Genomic DNA, 23,899 nt, shown 5'->3' with positions numbered 1-23,899 from the left:
TGAGATCACACAAGGAGAAACCTATTGTGTTTTTGCCAAGTCACTGTGGGAACATTGGGAACAGCACACCCAATAGCCAGCAGAGGCACAAACACCCTACCAACCCCTAAGATAAGCAACCTGCTTTATATAGTTCTTATGAAAATTCTCCTTATGCAGTCTTATCTTTCCCCTCCCACGTCGGGTTTCCCCTGTGTTTCTCATGGTGGTCAAATCAACACAGAACAGACTGTCTTCTCAGTTATGTCATATGTTGCCAACCGTGACAATACATTTATTACATTAAATGATCAGTCAGGCTCCTTGAATGTGTCTGGAAGTTGAACAGTCCAGTGGGATCCTTTGGATGATAGAATGATGATGTGTTAGTTTCCCCCACCAAGCAACTCCAAAGCTCCTGACAGGCTCCACAGACACAGCCTGGACTGTGGAGCCCAGCTCTTTTTACACAGGAACACTCACACTCAGAATTAGGTCTTTTCCAATGCTGAAGGCTGGCGGGCAAGTTCAAAGTCTGGACACAGAGGCACTTCCAAAGTTTGGCAAGGAGAAGGAGGAAAGGTCACTAAGTGGGGCTTTATCACTGTGCTGTTTCATATAACCCAGACATCTGTGGCACGTGAACACAGAGATGTTTAGGTTGTGGAGGGGTCGTGCTTTTTCTTCTTGCCCCTACAGGACTTGCAGACACAACAGATTATACACGGAGAAGCCAGGAGTAACAAGGGTGAAGTCACCAAGGCAATGATGCCCAATCCTACAAGAATCCCCACCACCTGGAAATTCAGAAGAAAAGCATATTTCAGCAGTTAAATCTTCCTATACATACACTTAGTCCAACTATACCATCCACTATGGACTGAATGTTTTTGACCACCTCCCCCTGCCAAATTCATATGTTGAAATCCTAATCACATTGGTATTTGGAGATGGGCCTTTGGGAGTTAATCAAGTTATGAGGGTGGGGCCCTCACGATGGGATTCTTGCCCTGAAAAGAAGAGATACTAAAGAGCTTGCTTCTTTTCTCTCAGCTCTCCACCATGTGAGGATGTAGTGGGGAAAATAGCCATCTGTGAACCAGGAAGAGAATCCTCACCAGAACCTGACCGTGCTGGCGCCTGGATCTCGGACTTCCCAGCCTCCAGAATTGTGAGAAATGCACTCCTGTTGTTTAAGCCACCCAGTCTTTGGTAAATTGTTATAGCAGCCCAAACAACTAAGACACCATCTCAGGCACATAAAATATACTTTTAGCCAGTGCCCAGCAATGTTCTGAACTGGATACCAACCAGGGAGACACAAAGGACTAAATCAAAGATGAGAACAAACCAAATGCTACGCCAAGCTCTGCTGCAAGCTCGGTATGATCATGAATTGCTGATGCAGCCTCTCTCTCCACCTGACTTTCCCAAACAGCCTCACAGGGATGTTAATAATGATCACTAGGATATTAGCATTGATTCCTTCAAAAGGAACACAGCCTTTAATAAACATAAAACACTATTAAAAATAAACCGTAACTCCCTTTGAACCTGCCACATAAACACACAATGGAATGTGTACAGAGGGATCTAAGCCCCAGCAGGGGCTCATAGGATTTTAGAACACTGACTCTGATAGCTAATATGCCTTCAAGGGTTTTAGGGAAGTCATTCCACACTTTTTCAAGAGGAAAGAACATCTGCCTTCACTCTGTAGGTCACTGTTAATTGTCTGGCTTCTCTCGTGCTCCTGACCCTCCACTTGTCCTCAAGAAGCCTGTGTTCATGAATTCACTTCAGCAATTGCCCTGTTACTTTACCCTAGCCCTGTCCCAGGACTCCCCAGAACCTCCCAGGCTGGGATGAGTCAGTAGGGAACAGAGTAGGGAGGAGGAAGAGGTGGGCTCATTAATCCTTCACAAGTCTGGTTTATCTCCTGCTCCCTTTAAGGTCAGGATACCTGTGTTCGGTTCCACATCACTGATGCTCTTGAGTGGCCAAGTTTATTCCTACATGGTCCTTTGTCATAATGTCTGAGGAAAATGTCATTCTGAAAAACAAAGAGAAAGGTTTCAATAAACACAGAGTTTTGAATTGAGAGATGGATACAAACCACATCATCAGATCACCTAGTGGAAGCAAAGTCTCTCTCTGATGATATTAATGACTCACTCTAGGAATTTCAAACTCATAATCTTTAGAATATCTTGGTAGTTTTGTAAATCACCGAGTGAAAACAGATTATAATCAATGAGACTCTTGATGATACTAAACAAAAAGAGTAATGACCTGATCAATTATCTTAGAAAAGTAGCTCTAGCAGAGGTATAATGGAAAGGGAAGACCAAGAGCCAAGAAGCTAAAAGGCTGTTGTAGCAAAACAGATGAGAAAAATCGGTCAGCGGCTAAGGGACAGATGAAGAGGAAATTACAGTCACGTGACATTAAGAAAGTAACTAGCTAGATGGAGAAACGGAGAAGAAATCACTGATGAGGGGAAAGCTGCTGCAAAGAAAAAAGGCAGTGGCTTTGTTGAGAGAAATGACAATAAAGAGGTGGATTTTGTTGGGAAGGTGATAACCATGGTTGTGACATGATGAACTTGAGAGATAGTTGAGATGTCCAAGGAGTACTGTTCAAAAGGAAGCTCATTATAGAGATCTGGAACCGGAAGAGAAAAAAAGACTCAGGCATCAATGTGTATGGGGTGGGAGAAACCACAGAAGAGAATAAGATTACCCAGGAAAAGGTTTAGACTGAGAAACAAAGAGGCTATTAAACACAAACTCTTAAGAACGGGTCAAGGAAGAGCCTGAAAGGGAACTGAGATGTGGCCAGAAAGGCAGAAGGGAAACCTGCTGAGATAGTGTCACTGAAGGTGGTCAAGGTGTCAAACACAGCAGAGAATCTAGGTAAGATGAGGACCGAAGTATCCATTTAATTTTCCAATAAGAAATCCCTCAAAGCTGTGGGAAGACTACAGTCAGGGTGTGACTGTGTGGCCATCTGACCCCAATGCAATGAGTGGGAGGTAAGTAAATGTCAACAGCATGAAGTGATTAGGCTTTTTTGAGGCTTGTCTTCTAAAGGAAGGAGAGAAATAGAGGGAAAGTGAGGAAAAGATGGAGGCTTGAGAAAAGGTTAACTCATTTTTAAAAGGGATATGGTCGAATGCATGGATTTGTTGAGAGAGTAGAGAGTGAAAGTTGAGCCACAGGAGAGAGAAGAAACAACCATTGGGAACAAGTCTCCGAGGCTGCGATTGGGGACAGGATTCCAAAGCAGATGATGAAGACGATCTCATCCTCTGAAACTGCAGGGATGAGGATCAAGGCAGAAACTAGCTCGATACCACAGCAACACGCAGCATCTCTGCTTGGTGTCTGTCTTAGGCTTGGATTTTAGACGTCATCCCACTTCTGGCCCCATGTTCTCAAACTTTCTATAAACAGAGATCAACACGATCATCTAATTCAGAACACTTGCCTAGAATAAAACATTATTAACAACAAGCTAATGCCCTGGGCTAAACAGAGAAAATGAGATCTCAAAAAACAGTGACCAGAAAAAGATGCTTTGACATTTGAAGTCTGTGTATCCAGCCATTTAACATCTGTACCATTTCATCACGAGCACCAGAACAACACAGCGAAAGAACAGTGTGTTCTTTGCAACACCATCCTCCAAACACATTTCAGCCAAAGGATGGAGATCTGGTGCACATATTTCCTTATACTCTTGCCTTCTAAAGAAAACCTTATGGACCTAGCCTCCTTGTGGATACAAACCCAATTAATATTCCAGCTAAACCTAAAGGAAAACAAAAAAGATTTCTATCTATAAAACATGTGGGGTGTACAGTTAAATCCTCATCCATAATATCACTCAGTTAGAATCATGATAAGCCTTAAATATCAAACATAATGGCAATTCAAGGAGCTATGATAAATCAAAAATTTTTTTTAATGGAAAACATTTCTTTCAACCTGAGCTGAACTACCTGTCTAAAATGTCAATTTTCTTCTCCCCAATTTCTACCTCTTCTTAAAACACTGAGATCAAGCTGATTAAGATTCTTACTCATAGATGTCATCCTAAATGATGTACCTAACTATCAGTTAAAAATCTGGCATGTGGCGGCCAGCAAGCATCCCATTTTAACTGCACACTTACTCCCTGAGCACAGGTGATATGAAAGCACTACACAAGTTGCTTCTTGAATTAATGCAAACCAAGCAATAAAAACAAAGAGCTGAGAAAACAATAGCAATACTACCCTGACTGGAGGCTTACACTGATATGTACATATCTTATAGGTCCAAACTGCCAAAATAGGAAACATCTATGAACAGCCTTATGCTACCCCAAATTTAAAAAGCTATAATCAAATCTTTTCACCAATCTTTCACACCACCTTCTACCTCTCAGGTTACCATCAGCACATGGCTGAATGAAGCTGCACGTGAATTTGAGAAGACATACTTCATTGACAAAAAGTACCACTGCCAGGCAAATGAATGAGAGAGTTAGTTAAGAGACACCATTGATTTGAACAGTTTTTTTTTTTTAATTCAAAAAGAGGAAAAAAACCTAATTGTGGTAGGCAGATTAATTGCCCCTCAAAGATGCCCACAGTCTAATCCCCAGAACTTGTGAACATATTATTACCTTACATGGCACAAGGGATTTCACAGATGTGACTACATGAAGGATCTTGAGATGCAGGAGATTATCCTGGATTATACAGGGGGGCCCAGTCTAATCACCTACGGCCTTAAAGGCAGAGAACCTTTCCCAGCTGTGGTCAGAGGGAGTGATGACTATACAAGGTTCAGAAAGATGTGATGTTGCTGGCTTTGAAGACGAACAAAGAGCTACAAACCAAGGAACACAGGGAGCCTCCAGCGCGTAGAAAAGGCAAGAAAACGATTCTCCCCTAGAGCCTCCAGAAAAGAAGGCAGCCCTGCCAACACCTTGATTTTTACCCAGTGTAACCTATGTCAGACTTCTAATGCACAGAACTATAATAAATTTGTGTTGTTTTAAGCCACTAAGTTTGTGTTAATTTGTTACAACAGCACTATAGAACTAAGACACTAATATTCCTTTACATAACAGAGACAATGCCCCAAAAGCAGGAAGTGCCCCTAGAACAAAAGCTTGCCTTTAAAACTAAGGTGACACACCTAAGATAATCAAAAAGAGGTTTTAGAGATATCTAAAGTAGCAGGTTCAGGAAATCTCCTTAAAAAAAATAAATTCCTTTTGGTCAAAAATAGGCTCAATATTTTTAAAGGAAAACCAGTAGGGTACTGGCTGTGGTACAGTTACAGCATAGGAAAGACCTTATGATAAACCTCTTCCAGGTGGAACTTACATCCAGGTTCTGGAGACAGTACCAGCAGAATGTGTGTTTGCAGTTCTTACACATCATCTGAGCACAGCCTTCATTGCGTTCGATATACACCCGACAAACTGGGCATTGCTTAATGGGGGCTTCTGTGTCTGTCCCAAAGAGGGCCCTAGAAACAAAATGAGTAAGAAAATGAATTCAGTTTATGGTCATCAACTGAATTCCCAGGACTCCTGATAGTAGGTAATGAACTCTTAGTTATCCACGCTTATTTCACTTTTCAAAGAAAAGGGTTAGGGTAAAAATAGGAGAGACACAGATTATTAGTTGTTCAGATAACTCAAAACAAGAAAGAATCTTAATGTATTTATTTTGGCTTTGAATGAATTATATCCTTACACTCTCCACAGCTGATTTAACTGTTTTGCCAAATTAATATTTCATTCCCTGAGTACACATTGTCTGAATAAGAAGTTTAAGAAGTTGGCTACACAGCACAGGAACTAGCTCAGGATCCAAACTGGGCATAGATAATCTATCTAATGGTCTGTTCATTAAAAAAATGACGAAGGGGGTCTCAATAATCAATACCTTAATTTCAATGTTCAATATTACTGAAAAGTTCTTCTCCAAACAGATGAATAGACTGTACAGGCTCACAGCCCAAAGGGGCAGAATAGATAAGCAAGCAGCACAAATTGGGGTGGGAGGGAGGGAGAGGTGAGCCATAGCACTGGATTACACTTCAGCTGCTGTTCATCGTAACCACCACCCAGCACACAGAGACATCCAATTCACAAAGTGTCCTGAAATCTATGATCAGATTTGGTATAGACAATAACCTTATACAGTTCTGGGATAGTTACTATTTTAATCCCCTTTTTTTCAGCAGTTGAAATATACTCATAGAGGCTGAGTGACTTGGATGAGGACACACAGATACCAAGTGACAATGTCAGAACTCAAATCCTACCCTACAGGTTTTTTATATTGCCCTGTGACACCCAGGGAGCTTACTGCTGAGGCAATGAAAATGTAGGAGGCATTGGTTTAAATCTGGCTAAGAGGGCACATGCCTGCCATGTCTATTAGATCTTTTTTCCCCTCTCGATTTGTTTGGTCTGAGAGTCAAACACAGCATACCAGCCAGGCAGCATTACTATTCCTGAAGAGTGGTTCAACACATTCTGAGGGTGCGGGGTGATTAAGCCAACTGGACTCTAACACTGGTTATTTTGTTCTTGCTGATTCAGGACAGCCATAGCCTCAAGCAAAGCAAGGGATCAAACACAAAGGTCTCTACTCTGGGTACTGCTGATGCCATAAAAACCCTCTGTCCTAAAAGGTACAGATTTAAATGCTTCACATTATAACAAAATTTCAACCGTGGCACCATCTTTTCAGAGCACAAAATATTAGGAGGGAAGCTCTCTCTTCCTATATTCCCTAAGAATTTAGAACTATATCTCCACGGTAGGGCTGTTTCTATTGCTCTGTGCCCTCTCACGTGATTGGCATACATCACGAGCTGACAATTTAGTCAGGTAAGTAAATAATTCTGTCTCATTTTGCAAACCAGAAGAATGAGAGATACTGATAGTAGGCAGACATGGTATCTAAGCAAATAGCTGTGGACAAGCCATGACTTTCTGCTGAGAACCAGTGAAGCATGGTGCCTCTCTATCTAAAGAGAAAGCAAAACTCATATGAACTCTAATTTCAGCAATATCTGAAGATGCTCCTGGGATAAACAACTAAATCCATTTTAGAAATGCTTTTTTTGGTTATTTTTTGTTAGCAACTTACCAATTCTGAGCTACTTCTCAAGGAAGTTCTTAGAAAAATAAGCAATCTCAAAACACCATCACAAAATAACTTTTTCTCCAGGCAACATACGCTGAGTTTCTAAGAAAACTAGTGAATAATCCGAAAGACAAAGTTTCCTTTCTTACCCATGCTCTGTTGGCAGGACAATAGGCTGACTGTCTCTACAGGAGACTTCTGCGTGCCAAGCATCCTTGCAACAAGAGCAGAATTTCAGGTGGCAAGACGGACATTCCACCGGCACAGGCTGTCCTGGGTCACTTGAAGCGATGGGGCATACTGTCTGACAGTCTGCAACAGGACACCATGTTCGGTAGGGATCCAGGTGAACTTCTAAAGCATAAAGAAAGAAAATGTGATGGTCTATCTGTCTTTGATTCAAGCTTCAGGCTTTGTCCCCCTTTTTCCCCCTCTTCCATAGACTTATATTTATGGAAGTATAATACTGTACAACCAAGGGGGATGATTTCTACTACTCAGCTTCATAATGGATCAAACCTAGTGTCCACAAAGTCACTCAGCCCTGCCACATTTCTGCAAGTAGATACTCATGGAAGTGCCACCACTGCTTTATGAATAAATAAGGAGTATTCTCACCAAAATTTGTAACTCTTTTAGACTATTTCTTGCCATTGAGCACTCAAAGTAGGCAAAAAGTCCCTTCTACAATTATTTGTGTACTATCTTGGAAGAAAATTGGACCTAAACAACCTGTCAAAGCAAAAAAAGAAAAAGCATTTGTCACAAAAGATTTTGTCCTTTCAGGCACTAAGAAATAGGTAGCAAGATTTCTTCTGATGTATAGCAGGAAATTAAAGAATAAGAGTCAAACAGGTTAGGAACCAAATAGTATCTTGTGTGGCTTAGCCAAGAAGTCAGATTACCCATCAGTTTGGGTATTCTGCTGCCCTACCAATGTGCTAGTTAGAGACAATTTGTAAAAGACCCACATGCCCTAAAAGCAAAAGGTAGGGACTTTCACAGACCATAAAACAATAGCCAATCATACCACATTGGCTAGATCTAAATGGCATACAGGAAAAAAGATAGGGTTGGAAGGTCGACAACTATCTATTCAAGTGTTTACAAATCTTGCTTAGTTTTCCCTTTTCTATTCAGTAACAGACCCCATGTTCTCTCCACATAATATGACCTTTAAGAAACACGCCATGTGAAAAATGATATTATTTGAAGGGTACAGTAGCCCTTTCTTCTCTGAACCAACGTACGTCCATGGATTGGCCCCACATCCATGGAGTCAACCAATCATGGATCGAAAATATTCAGAAACAAATTGCCTCTGTACTAAACATGCACAGACTTTTTTCTTGTCCTTATTCCCTAGATAATACAGTATAACAACTGTTTACACAGCATTTACATTGTATTCGGTATTATAAGTAATCTAGAGATGATTTAAAGTATAGTACACAAGAGGATATGCAGAGATTATATGCAAGTACTAAGCCATTTCACATCAGGAACCAGAAATTTTGGTATCTGCAGGAGGTCCTAGAACCAATTCTCCATGGATACTGAGGAACAGGTGTATTTTCCAAATTTTGAACTGACAGGATTCTAGTTTTAAATCTCCTAGGGCTTGTGTTGCCTACAAATTTATACACAGGAGGCAAACAAATCCAAAAGGTGGTACAAAAAGGAAATAAAGGTATTAAGTAGAGGTGTATTTTTAAAGTTAATAATTTTGCAAATTAAATGTTGGGGGAAAAAATTGGAAATGTTCCAACAAATACTGTCTCCATTGATGTTCACCTAGAAAACAAAATCGTTGGATCTAATTATTACAAGTTTTCAATCAAAAGTAGCATCTTTAAATATATTTTCTTATCTAAGAATTCTAGGGGGTAGAGTTGACAAATGATGGGCCCTTGACACAAATATAATCAGAAGGGGAATCCCATGATTCACAGATAAACTCCAAGGGAGATGGATGCTCTAAGATCCCTAAAACTGTGAAATCAAGGGGACAGTGACACATACAGGATCCAAGGTCTTGCCCCTTTATTTCCAAACCATTTAATATTTTCTTCCAAACTGTTATAACTGCTTCACAAATACTAAGCCAAAGAAGTAAGGACTCTCACATCAAATATCTACTTACCATCCACTCTAAATCAGAGGTTTTAAAAGTTTGATGAAAAAGAAAGAGAAGAGAAAGAAAAGTTATGACACATATTACTATTAAAATATATAGCATTCCTAGTGATCCCCTTAAAAAGATACAAAGATGCAACTTGTTCTCATAACTAATCAATTCAAATAACTTAGATGAAGTTCTGACTGGTTTCTATCAGCTTATTAGGTCAGGTATCTGGGGTGGCACAATGGAAGCAGAAATAACAAAGGAGCAATTACAGATTTTGGTGAATTGCTATAAAGAAAGGAACTTAATACACAGTGCAGCTATGGTACACAATAGAGCACACATGCAAGTAAGAGTCTGAGCCATGGAAAAGAGTGATCTGTTGTTTTTTTTCACCATTAATACAGTATATAAAGGACCATGCAAAGGAGTGTAGATGAAGGGAGACCTTATTTCTTGCATTAGAAGTCTTGTTCTTTAGGAATGACTTATACAGCATAAATATGACCAAGAGTGAAGTTCCTAAGACATAGACATTGACTCTCTATCCAAAAACAGAACTGGCTACTCTAACTAGCTCTGAAGAGTGTCTACTTAACATCTCTCCCAACCCCTTTCAACCTTCCTTGCTGAGAAGACCCATCACTAAAGAGTCTGAATATTCCAGAGATGTGCTTTCCCAGAATTCCATGCAGCTAAGGCTGGGGCATGTGGCACAATACTGGCCAATGGGAGATAAGGGGAGGTCCATTAAGGTCCTGGGCAGGATCTCCTCCCTGACATGCAAGGAAGAATCATATTCTGACACTCTGCCTTTGAACACAACTGTGTGGAGTTGTGATGCTTGGGCTGTTGCAACAATCTCAGAATTTCCTGTGTGTGAGGTGATTAAATGCCCTTGCTATTTAAGCCATCTTTAGTCAGGAATTCTGTTCCTTGCAGCTGAAAGCATCTTAACTGATAGTGCTATCTCTAGTAATAGTAATATCTCTAGTAATCGTACCCAGTTCAAATAAGGACTGTTCCTCTCATGTGGCAGGTGTTTTATCAAGGGGATCAAAGCATCATGTCCAAGATGACCTGTAAAGTCTTTTCCAAACCAATGATTCTATTATTCTATATGTGAGGTGCATGAAAATGTGCATATATAAACAGAAATAAAATATACATCAACATACATTATCCTGTAGAAAACCTTGTGCACCATAATAAAAATATATACACTTTTGAAAAATTAGCACACTATGCCAGATCCATAAAAATTAACACACTATGACAAATTTGTTTTGTGTTTTGTTTTGTTTTGTTTTGTTTTTGGTGGCTGGCTTGTATGGAGATCCAAACCCTTGACCTGTAAGGTTTTTATATAGGTAAGCAGACAAATAATGTATATCCATATGATTGTACACTATGCTGGAGAGGTTTTGGAGCAAAAGGAACTCTTATCCACTGTTGGTGGGGCTGCAAAATGGTGCAACCTTTATGGAAAATGATATGGAGGTCTCTCAAACAATTACAGATAGATCTACCATATGACCCAGCGATCCCACTGCTGGATATATACCCAGAAGAATGGAAATCATCATGCTGAAGGGATACCTGTACTCCAATGTTTATTGCAGCTCTGTATACAATAGCCAAGAACTGGAACCAGCACAAATGTCCATCATCTGATAAGTGGATAATGAAAATGTGGTACATCTACACAATGGAATACTACTCTGCTATAAAAAGAACGAAATACTACCATTCGCAACAACATGGATGGACTTAGACAAAATTATATTAAGTGAAACAAGTCAGGCACAGAAAGAGAAATACCACATGTTCTCACTTATTTGTGGGAGCTAAAAATTAATAAATAAATAAACACACAAACAAATAAAGGGTGAGGGAAGAAGAAAGAATAACCACAAAAATTCCTTGAATTATTTAAGCCAAGTGTACAGATGCAATGCGGGGGGGGAGGGGGGAAAACCATGTTTATAAAAATATGTATATATAGAAATATGGTTTAACATTTTCAGAAGAAACATAACAGTTACCCTTGTGAAAAGGGCAGGGGTTGAGGGAGAAGGCGAAAATTTATTACTAAACTTGAATTTTTTTTTAAAGGTGCAAATATACTACGTTTATAATTATAAAAAACTGGTTTTAAAAAGCTACTTTGAATCTGGCATATGAACAACACTCTTATAAAATAATTCTAGAACTAAGCTGTTACCTGGAAAACGATTTACTTTTTACAACATTGAAACATATTCAGGTTCCCTCTTTGTTTCACATTCTTCTCCATATATACAATCCTACAATTCTCATTCTATGCTTTTTCTTTCCCCTAAAAATCCCCTCTCTTCTTTACCACACTGTAGTCTATCTATTCTTAAAGGACCCACCTTCTATTATGTACTTGCCCTAATTTGGGGGTCACGTAATGAACATTTTGTTAATTGCTGTTCTCTGTTCATTTCATGGTGATGCTCTTACTCTCTTTAGATTGTAGGCATGGCGTTTCTTACTCTCTTTGTGTGCTCCAATTTACCTGACACAATGATGGGATGCTACCTATTGATTTAAAGCAGCAATTCCTGGATTTTTCAAACCTGTGCAAACAATTGACTTGTAATACACACACTAATAATACCATCTTGAATTGCCTTGCATTGGAATTTATTTTCCATTCTCTTCTAGTACTCTCATCAACAAATGTGCATAGCACATTAAATCATCCAATATCAGTCCTGGTGTTGAAAGCATGTTATGATCTGTATTAGACCATAAATCTCCACCCACCTCACTTAGGGCTCTCAAATTTGGAAAGATGTTGACTTGGCAAAACATGGAATTTACACATAGCACATTTCAACATTAAACCTCCTTTATGAAGTGTCACTTATAAGGATAACAACAAAAAATATTTCTGACACTAAAAGGGATAATAATTACCTGTTCTATAACTCTACTGTCTCTCTATAATCAACACGTATTCTACTTCTTATCTACTTCAGTCCTTGGATGAGAAATCCACATTCACTGACTGTCATTGCTGTCCACTTATATCCTCAAGTCTCTGAAATAAAGCTTTTACTTCAAACACATTAATAAACTGTTCTCTAAAAGTTACAAGTGACATCCCTCTAGTCACACCCAGCAAATATTTCTCAATCCATCTTATATCTGATAGTCTTTTTGTAACTCTTGTCTTCTATATGTGAAGTCCTGCCCTCTCTTCTCTTTTTCCTCATACCATTCTCCTTTCTCACCAACACAGCTTCCTTTGCTCCTATCCATGGATGGTATCCAAGAATTAGTCCTAGATTTCTCCCGGAAGATATTTTACTTCTACAAGAATCATGCCATAACTAAGTTTCAACACCCACTTTAATTTGGGTTATTCCAAATGTCTCCTTCAGGCATGACCTCTTGTAATTATAAGACTGAAAATAAGGCAAATGTCTATTATTCATTGTTCATTCCACAAATGACTGATTTTAGGTACTAATAAGAAACCTTGGACATATGAAGATGAAAAATAAAGGCTTTCTTTCTCAGAAATCTCACAGTATGAAATGGGAAAGAGATGTTTAAAACAAACACAATGTCAAAATAAAAAAAAAGAAACCAACCAATGCAAATATGACAGTGCATCCCACAAGATAACAACAATGAAATTATTAACACTTATCTGTGAGCAGCTCTTAGAGCTGGAGGTAAGAAATATTTAATAATACATACAGAAAGGTTTTGTTCTTTTTTGTCCAAGTATCCACAATGAAGTTTCCCCTTTTAATTTTAAAATTAGGAAGTAAAACTAATCTCTCCTAATCACAGAACAAAGCAGATCACACATGTTGAGATGAAATACTCAGATTAGAAAGAGCTAAAGCACCACGTAAACAGAGATTTAAAAAATAAATCCCTGGGGTAGCAACTCTGCAGGTGGCCAGCATTTGGGAGACAATAGTCTCTTTCCAGATATTAGAATCAATTTTGTACTTAAAGGAAACATTGAGCAAGGACACAGGCAGTCGTGTCCTAAAGTGGGCTCTTGTGGGCTTACAAGAACCAATTGCATCTCCTCCCAACTGAGTTCAGTGACATCACTTTGGCAACTTGAAACCAACCATGGTGAAATATTTACACCTAGGAAAATGGTAAACACTACAAGTCAGAATTGCTTTTCCCAACTATGAGACTTTACAAACACATCACTGAACATAGGCCAAATTGAGAGTAAACATATCAATAATGAAACCAACACCCAGCACAGACAATTGTAGAGCACGGAGTGGGAAAGTGAGGAGCAGAGTTTGCACAGCACAAAAGAAAGAAAAACCAGAACTGGAACAGCAACAGTTCTTTTAGCCATATTTGCTGACCAACCTTTCCTGCTTCCTGAACGTTCTGTTCACAAACAAGCATACACACCTGAAGTAAAACTCACATGTGTATATATCTTCTTCTTCTAAATAGTATATGTATCTGATTATATATTCTAGTTTACTATTCATTAATTGCTTCTTGTACAACCATCTGGGTTCTTCACCTGCCATGATGTACAGGAGTACCCTACCCTAGAGTACAGGCTGTTTCTTCCACTTGGAATCACAGTACATCAAAAGGAGATGTTTTGGATCCCCCTGCCAGGCTCTCGAGAACGCCTCACACCACCAAGCAGATGGGACACACTCAGTATGCTCCTGTTGACCCCAGCAGACCAAAATTTTTCCTCTTTACAGGCAGAGAGTGGGGGGAGAAAACAGAGACCAGATATCTACGAATTCAAATTACTACTACTCGCAGAGTCCCCCCCCCACCACCACCACTATCAAGCCCCCTTTTGAAAAAATTTGAATAAAAAGCAAGCACTGCTAGTTAGAAGCTGACATGATTAAAGCCTGGAGAAATGTTCATCAATTCAGGAGAACACCCACAATAGCAATACAGTTACCACTTGTTTAGGTAAGGTTTGCTTTCAGGCACAGATTTTTTTTCACATGCATACTTGAGCTTGTCCTAAAGCTTTTAAATACTACTTTGGTTATGTAAAGTATATCTGCCAAAAGAGTCATGGCATTATTTTCTTGATAAACCATTATAAGCAGAGTAAATAACTATTCTGGTAGAAAGAGACAAATCTAGCTAAATTCCTGAAAGTCCTGTCAGCTTTATATTTCTTTCTTTCTTTCTTTTTCTTTTTTTTTTTAAGCTTTATATTTCTATGATAAAGCACGGAACCAAGTAAGTTAGCAAGGAATAAAAGGTGGAACATTCAAAGGAATGATGACTCAATTTCTCTTACTGGAAGATAGAAACAGAACTAACGAGATTCATCCCTTGTAGTCAGCCATACACAAGTCTTTTATAGAAATTCATGAAGGGCATTTCTGAATGAGAAGAAACGGTATATTGGTGCCTCTGGGCCTGAACACATAAAGAATACTTAACACAATTTGTTTTTCTCTCTACCTTCTCTATTTTGCTTCTTGGCAGAAACCCCTTAGCTCGAATGCACACTCTGCTCTTTCAACTGGGTAAATGTAATTTGCTTAGAATTGCTAGAGATTTTTGTACAACATGGTAACTACATAGTTAATAATAGTTAATAATACATTGTTTTCTTGAAAAATGCTAAGAGTGGGTGTAAAGTGTTCTCACTACCAACATGGTAACTATGCCAGGTAATACCTATGATAATTAGCTAGATTTAGTTATTCTACAATGTATAAATACTTCAAAACATCATGTTGTACATGGTAAGTACATACAATGTTATCTATCCATTTAAATAAATAAAAGGACAAATAAAACAAGGTCTTTGCTTTTTGTAAATATATATGTAATAAAAATGAATAGAGTTAAATACATTAAGTGTAAAACAAAAGTTAACTAATCTTTGGGTAAAGGAATATTTACTTCTTTCTTTATGTATATTTACTTTCTCTTACTTTTGTATATTTCCTAAATTTATCTCTTGAAAATGTATTTTTGATTTTGAGAAATAAAAATTTAAAAACCATTATGATAATTTAAAAAGAATTGTTGGAGATAAGCCTTTGAGATGCTACATTTGTGAGAACCAGATGACACTGAATAAACATTAGTCCTGCTTTTGAGGGTTATTTATGGCTATACATTATTTAAAAATCACATTTAAGCCTATAGGTTAGAAGCATGAATAAGCAGCCAATCTACATATAGTTTTGATCTGAAAGATTTCCAAATTTTATATAAGTAATGCAAAATTAGAGATTTACACATATAATAAAGCATTCTGATTTTACAAAAGCAGAAAAACAAACCCAGAATAGAAATTCTTCGTTTTCACTGACAACAAGTAAAATATAATTTCATTTTAAATAACTTTATCATTTAAAAGTTATATAACTTTTCACCAACAACAAGTGAAATAAAACAAGTAAAATATTAACTCCTATATTATTAAGAAGTGTGGTTCCATCATCACTTGCTAGAGGAGCCATTTAACCCAAGACTTCTTCCCTCCCTATAAAACGGGGATGGTCAAGATTAAATGGACACTGCATGTAACACACTTAACACAGTGCCTGATGTAGCAGGTTCTCCATATAAATTAGTGAAATCCTTCCCCACTCCTTTTCCTCTAATCCTCAACCTTAATGTGTGACTTTAAACTCTGTGAAAGGCGACACACATATCTATCCATTATCGTGGTGTTTTCCAAACAATGGGAATTGGGAAATCAATTTAATGGGTTGTGACGAGCAATTTTTAAAACTGAAATAGATTAGAAAAAAAAATAGAGTGCATTTCATGTAAGTATAGTTTCCTGAAAGTTTTGTTGGTTCTGTCTTGGTGTGTATGTGTACTGGCTTCAAGGTAAAATGTATGTCTTATTCTGGGTCACAGTTGAATACCTTGAAAAACACAGTAACTTACACAAAGCTGGGGCTCTATAAACACTTGTTGAATGATTTATGAGTGCATGCCTCTTGGGAAGTATCTTGTAAAACTCATGTTCAATATTCCTGGATTCACTGTACTTTCATAGTATATAAAGCTCCTCCTCTTGCTTCAAATCTCCAATGCCCCCTTATCCCTCTGACTCTCAGCTGCTCACCTTCCTCATTTCACTGAGGAGAGAAGAGCAATTAGAAGAGAACCCATGCACACCAAATCTACAGCACACCTGCATCCATGCCCATATCCTCTCCACCTGTTCTCCTGATAGAGCAGATGAGCTGAACTTGCCCTAGTCAATGTCACCCCACTTGTCAAGGTCACCAAAGACCACTTCCTTACCAACTCTTCAGTCTTTATCTCTCCTAATCTCTCAGTAGCATCAGATCCAGTTGACACCCTTTCCTCTATAAACACTATCTTCACCTAGCTTCTGGATTAATATGCAGGTACTTCAACTAGTTCGTGGAAATATTAGTTTTATCTTTCAATTCTATTTTTCCATGAACTTTTTCAAGTACCCTCCTATTTCTGGCCATTCTTTGTCAGTCTCCTTTGCTGGATCTACCTCTTCTTCCCCACCTCTAAAACGCCTAGGGCTCAGTCCTGATACCCACACTCTATTCGTAGGTGAACTCATTCAAGATCATAGCTTTAAACCTGACCTCTATACTGATGACTCCAAAATTTATATCGCTGGTCCTGACCTCTCCTCTTACCTTCCGACTCATATATCCAACTACTCCTCTGCTAGAAAATTCTGACAGTTCCACCTTCAAAATATAGTCCAAATCTAGTGATTTTCAGTACTTCCGCTTTTAGCATATAATCCAATGCGCCATCTTGGATTAGATCACTGTAACAGCCTCCTAAAAGATCTCTCTGCTGCCACTTGGTTCTACTACCACCTATTCTTCTTGCAGTAGCCAGAGTAATCTTATAAAAATGGAAAGCATATCAATGCACTCTCCTGATAAAAACCCTCCAATGACTTCTCATCACACTTAGGCATCATCATCATAACCTATGCCACTGAGCCCTAGATTACTACTCTCAAATTACCTCCTATGACTCTCCCCTCTGCTCACTGAACTCCATCAAAAGGGCCTTTGCTGTTTCTCAAACATGAACCAGGGTTGTTCCTGCCTTGGGGCCCTTGTACTTACCTTTAACCCTGCCTGAGATACTCTTCCCATAGGTATTCACAAGGCTTGCTCACTTCAAATCAAGTCTATCCTCAGAGATTATCTCTTCAGAGAGGTCTTGCATGAAAATCCTATCCAAAATAGCCTCCCCATCTATCTCTTTTCCCTCACCCTTCTTTGTTAACATAAATGGTATATACCACTATCTAATATTATTTATTTATTATCTAATCCCCCTGCTCCTCCCCCCCAAACACATACACTAGGAGCCTTTAGGGCAGGGATTTTGTCTTGATGACTACTGTATCCCCATCCTCTAGGTCAAGGTTTCTCAACAACAGCACTATTGACATTTGAACCAGATCACTCTTTGTGGTGGAGGCTGTCCCACACATTAGATGTTTAGCAGCATCCCTGGCCTGTACCCACCAGATGCCAGTAGCACCCCACCTCCCAGTCATGACAATCAAAAATGTCTTCAGTCATTGCCAAATGTTCTCTGAGAGACAAATCCACCTCTTGCTGACAGTGGCTGACCTTGCAAGATTCCTGGAATGTTGCATTTGTTGAATAAATGGATGAGGAGACATAACAAAAATGAAAGGAATAGTATTGATAGACCAATTTCCTGCAGTAATAATAGAGAATGATGGCATATATGGCAAGGTTCTACACTGTTCAGCCCCACACTCAGATATTCCTGAAGAACAGCAACAACAATTCAGAGAAATGTTTGTACAGGGCACTCTAGGAGAAGCTTCTCCCAAAGGAACAGGAATCTGGACAGGCAAGTGTGTCCAGATTCCTCCCAAAAGGCATCTGTCCTTCAGAAAGCCCTTCAGCCCAGTTCCTAGAGGAGCCACGACAAGTAATGGTCAATAGACAGGAAAAGAGCTGGGTTTTTTAGAATTATTATAATTCCAGTGTTCCATTAAGAGCAGAGTTTTGCTTTATATACCTCACATAACAGAGTGTACCACAAATGGGGCCCAGAGGCCAGATTAGTAGAGAAGGAAAAAAATGCAGAATGGACATCAAACATTGGCAGGCCTGGTATCTGTCAAGACTGCCCAGAACCCAAGCCAGAAAAGAGGATACTGATGGACACCAGGTGGTAGATTGCTACCACATGCGGAAGAGCGTCTCCTCCTCTCGGCCTCCTCCACAACAACAATCTCAGAGGAATTTGAGACGGAAAGGAAGCCCAACAGAGTTGATGAGATATTTTCTAAAAACACTTGTTATTATTGTGAATTCAGTTTTACCTCCTGACTTTGGACTAGGAAACAGTTATCATGCAGATAAACAAAATGCACAATTATCCAAAGAGTTCAAGGTTTAGTTGCTCCTCCTTCAAATTTCTATTCCGAAGTTGGAAGAAGGAGAACTCATGCATATTTGACTAATATCTTCTGCATCAGCAGTGATGGAAGCATTGTGTGCAGAAAAGTGCAGAAATCTAGAAAATGAGAAACCAGGGAGCTGTAATTCAGCCCCCAAGTAATAGTACCCCCAAACCTGAAATATGACCATGATTTAGAAGTGATTAACTGTGACATACCTACATCAGAGACAGACAAATTCACAGTCTTTGAGCTACAGTTTACTTATGGAAAGTAGAATAGATTACTGAAGTCCTGTGGCTATTTGATCTTAAGACTTTGCATGTTCATGTAAGTTATGCAAAGCAGGAATGCTACTTAAAGCTATTTCTTCTGCATTCTGAAAATTATTGAAGAATAGGCACTCTGGAAATTTTAAACTGCCACAAGACCTAAAGACCATGTTTGACCCAAATAATTACTTTCAGTTTTAAAAAACTGAACCCAAGTTGGGAAGAAAAAAAAAAAAAAAAAAAGCCCAAACCCAAGACCCTTGGTTTTCCCACCGGGCGCCATCTGCATTAGATAAGTGGAGTTTGCTTTTTATTCTATTGTATACATTCTCTCAACTAATATGAGTGGTTTTTCTGCCATCCTACACCATTGTGAGGCTGTGCCAAAAAAGACATCACATGAATTTTTATTATTGTGGGAAACACTATGCACTCAAGCTAATTTAATTACCAACTAAAATAAAATCGATTTAGTAGACTAACAAAAGATAAGAGGTGTTAAAAAATAAAACTCAGCAGTCAATAAGGTCGTTAAGTATCACACAGTCTTAAAAAGAGAAAAGAACACTAAAGAAACCAAATAACAACATAGCGATCTCTGATGAGAAAAAACCTTTAGGATCAGATATAAAAGATGGTGTGGGAACATTTTACCAGGGACAAATAAAAGAGTGAGATGAAACTCAAAGAGCAATATCATAAATGTGAAGACAGAATGAAAGGAGGTTTGTGAAGAATGCTGAGAACATAAGGGCTTTTAAAGAAAGGTGGAGCCATAGCTTGAGAAAGCTTCTAGAACTGCACCTGGCAGAGGATAGATACTCTGTACATAAATAAGTACATATTGAATGCACAAGTAAATACTGCAGGATTAATGGATAACAACAGAAAAACAAATTCCTATTTCACTTCACTTTTTTATAAATGAGAACAATATGACAAACCATCTGTAAGAATTCCTAACCACTGTACAAATATCCAAGAATAGACATATTAACCTAGCAAGGAACTAAAACAACTTGTAGTTATAAAAAGTAAAACAGGGCCACAAAAATAGGAAAAGTGCTTAAGAATTAGAGATAGATAATCTGAACCCAATTTTCTTAAAAAAAAAAAAAGCTATTTTGAAAAAGTAGTCTCTGGAAATAAGAGACAAGCAAAATTCTAGCGTTAATTGTCAGGCATGTGCTTTGAGAACCAGTGGTAAGTAAAACAATGGTCACTAACACATGCCAAACTTAGCATTCCTTTTTCTTTCTTTCTTTTTTTAAGCATTCCTTTTTCTTTGTTAATATTGGAAGACTGACACAGGAAGGGAAAGCCACAAACATACTATGCGAAAGTCACAGATGAATGGAAAATTGATAGGAATAACCAATGAATGCTAAATAGTGTTTCTCTGCCTTGTGTAAGCAGAGTGATGGTTTTTGCCTGAGCCTGCTCAAAATATTTTTCCCCACAAAGACTTGGATGAAAACAAAGACACAAAAGACAAACGAATCAAATATGTAACATAAAGCAGTGGACAATTCATACACTGGACAACAAATTAAAGAACAAGAAAAGACTTGGTGGGCAATAAGAATTGAACAAATCCAAGAATAATTTTTATAACAAAAAATAGGGCTTCATCTAATCTGATTCTGCATTTTCTCAGAGCAACAACAATCTCTGCATTCTGTCTCCCAGCCCAACCAATGAGATTTACTTCCAGCCAGTTGGTCATTTAACCCATTAACAGTATTAGTGAGTATTTAATGCATCCCAAGATCCTTTTATAAACGGTTCCACATAAAATTCATGACATAGAGCTCAAAGTTACCCATAGACCTGGTAAAGGTCTTGAGTTTGAGGTAGATGGGAAATCTATTATGTAAAAATGAGGTGTAATGATTTGGATAAAAATTATCTCAATCAAGTAAATTCCATTATGTAGCACTTTATTAACTTACTTTTACTTGGAACTTCTGTTTTTCAATAATAATTATTTATAATAGATGATAATAAAGAATTACATGATTACAAATGGGCTTCCAAAATCACCTAAGATCAAAAGGTCTCTAGGCTTCAATTTCCTTTTTTATAAAATGAGGGATTGAATCAAAAAGTCACCTAATTTAACATACTTCAATATTGACAACAGTAAAATGTCTAATTAAACTTATATTTAAATTGTAGGGTCTTACAGTTTGGCAGTTCCTCAAAAACTAAATTATATAACTAGAATTACTATATAACTAGCAATTTCACTCCTAGGTATATACCAAAAAAATTAAAAGCAGTAACTCAAACAGATACTTGTACTCCAATGTTCTTAGCATCATTATGCACAATAGCCCAAAGGTTAAACAACCCAAGTGTCTGTCAATGGGTGAATGGATAAACAAAATGCAGTATAAACATACAATGAAATTTTATTTAGCCATAAATAGAAATGAAGTTCTGATACATGCTACAACATGTATGAATCTTGAAAACATTATACCAAGTGAAATAAAGATAGACAATAGGACAAATATTGTATAATTCTAGCTACATGAAATATCTAGAATAGGCAAATTCACAGACACAGAAAGTAGATTAGAGGTTACCAGGGGCTGGGGGAGGAAGAATAGGAAGTTATCACTTGATGGCTAAAGTTTTTGTTTGGGGTGATGAAAGAGTTTTAGAAACAGACAGTGGTGATGATTGCTCATAGGTATGAATGTAATTAACGCCACTGAATTGTATGCTTAAAAATAGTTAATATGTCAACTTCCATGTTATACATTTTTAACCACAATAAAAAAATTATAGAACTGTAAAATTTTTATCGATGAGGAAGCTAAGTGATACTAGGCAAGGCTCAACCTATCCAATTTTCAGTTTCTTCATCTATAAAATAAGAACGGTAAGATCAATTGTCAATGCATAGGATCTATAGTGGGGTATCTGCCTAGAACTTGTGAGAAAAAATAAATTACATGTATGAAGAAAACTATTTGATCAACTTATAATGAATGAAAGTAGAGATATGCAACACCAGCTAAAAAAGACAGACTGGCTCCAAAGCCCGCCCAAGTTGATTGTAATATATTATCACAGACTGAATATGTAAGTAAGTCAATCACAAGTAAGGCTGAACACTCCAGAAAACTCAGAAAGTCCCAATCTCACAGCAAAGCACTATCTCAGGGAAAAACGTGAATCGTGGCCAATGATTTTCTACGTGTACCTCGCCCATGACAAAGCTACTCCTACTGTAAAGACAGATGTGGCCGACTAACTTCAAGTGTTCTGATCCCATTGACAGGATAAGCATAACGTCTACTTCAACATGAGGATATCTCCTAAAGAACTGTATGATTATCTCATCTGTAAAAAAAAGGAAGTAGAAGAACATTGCGCATACTTTAACGTAAAGGTGCTACTTTTATTAGCATTTTATTACCAACAATTGTTAATATGAAGATTTTGAAGCACTCATAGGAAGTACTTCAAAAGTATTAACTCATGCAGTCCTCATCCCAACCCTATGGTAGAGGGACAGTTATCCTCATTTTACAGATGAGGAAATTGAGGTGCAGAAATTCTAAGTACTTTGCCTATGGACACACAACTGCTAAGTGGTGGAGCCGGCAATTGCATTCAGGCTCTTAGGCACTATTTTTAAAATCAACCAAAACTTTATATTCATCAGTGAGAACCAACCCACAGAAAGTTTTAATTCCTGGTACTATTAAAATTTGTCTAACTACAAAAAGGCATTTGAGTTCATAACTATGCCCTCTAAAGTGTAAACAATTAGGAATAAAGGCTGCTACTGACAGAAGGGGCCAAGGGTGTAGTTGGGAGGCGACCGGTGGCCATGGGAGAGGAGAGATGCATATAGGCAAGGCAATACTGTAAACAGACCAAGTCCCAGTTACTAAGTAGGACTGATGAGGTTGATAGGTCACATCTCACCATTTAAGAAGAATCTGAAAATCAAACCTAACTCTTTAGACTTTCTCCAGGTAAGAGCCCTCAAATCATGGCACTTGCTACCAGCTGTAGTCATCCACAGGGCAAATACTTGGAATGCTCATGTTCCAATGATAATTTATTTTTATAATGGAAGATATTGGGATAAAGTGGGAGAATGGCAAGGCAGATGTTTGATGCCCTTCTCATCTTTAGCGATCACATAAATAAGCATCTAGTGTTGTAATTCTCAATCTAATCTGCCCATGCCAGTGGATCAGGGAGGCCGATACAAACTACTTCCATCGTTAATTTCTCAAGTTAGCTCAGAATCCACACAGGACAGATGCATCAGACTGTGTCTTCATCCATCAAACCTATAATTCATCCAACCCCTCTGGTTCTGATTCTATGTTCAACAACATTCTATTTCCTGACTTTACATCTGGATCTTTCTATAGGGCAAAATGTAGTATTTTTGCCCTATAGAAATATAGCCATTTGAAATTCAAACAACTTGGTCCAATTTTTCTATATATATATATATATATAAAATCAGCTTAATATATCAGTCTTATGAGTTAAGTGGCCCACCCATGAGAGATGAATCAGCTCTTGGCTTACTGAAAAAGTAAGTCACAAGCCAGATCTCGGTCTAAGGTAGCAAATGGCATCCTACGAATCCCCTGACCTTTCTTCATGCTCTGCATGGGGTTTTTTTGGGTTTTTGTGTTTTGTTTTGTTTTTTTCTCTTTTCCTGTAAGAATTATCTGCCAGGGTGGTTGCAAAACATAAATGAATTAAAGGTAGTTGTGCTTAGCAAATTCACTGGCACAAAAACATTAATTTTCTCTCTACCCTCACCTCTAGATTTTATTAATGCAGATTTTAAAGTTTAGCAATCAGAAAACTTTATGCTCGTGCTAGGTTAGAGGTTTTTTTAATACACTCAATGAGATTATTCCAGTCTTACGAGTTCTGGGGAAAACAATTTT

At 38.1% G+C, this 23,899-nt stretch overlaps 1 protein-coding gene across 1 annotated transcript in view; it reads right to left on the bottom strand.

The window, feature by feature from the left end:
- Positions 1 to 502: 502 nt before the first annotated feature.
- RNF144B (ring finger protein 144B) overlaps positions 503 to 23,899 on the bottom strand; it is a 93,717-nt gene continuing 70,320 nt past the window's right edge. Inside the window, exons 5-8 of the mRNA XM_063097998.1 lie at positions 7,288 to 7,492; positions 5,360 to 5,504; positions 1,943 to 2,032; positions 503 to 776 (exon numbers count right to left, since the gene is read on the bottom strand). Coding sequence (XP_062954068.1) covers positions 636 to 776; positions 1,943 to 2,032; positions 5,360 to 5,504; positions 7,288 to 7,492 — 581 coding nt within the window. The 3' untranslated portion in view covers positions 503 to 635. The remainder of the gene's footprint in view (positions 777 to 1,942; positions 2,033 to 5,359; positions 5,505 to 7,287; positions 7,493 to 23,899) is intronic.

Source organism: Cynocephalus volans, chromosome 5, assembly GCF_027409185.1.
Source record: "Cynocephalus volans isolate mCynVol1 chromosome 5, mCynVol1.pri, whole genome shotgun sequence".
NCBI lineage: Eukaryota > Metazoa > Chordata > Mammalia > Dermoptera > Cynocephalidae > Cynocephalus > Cynocephalus volans.
Note: the sequence above shows the minus strand (reverse complement) of the source record. Positions and strands in the feature narration are given on the sequence as shown.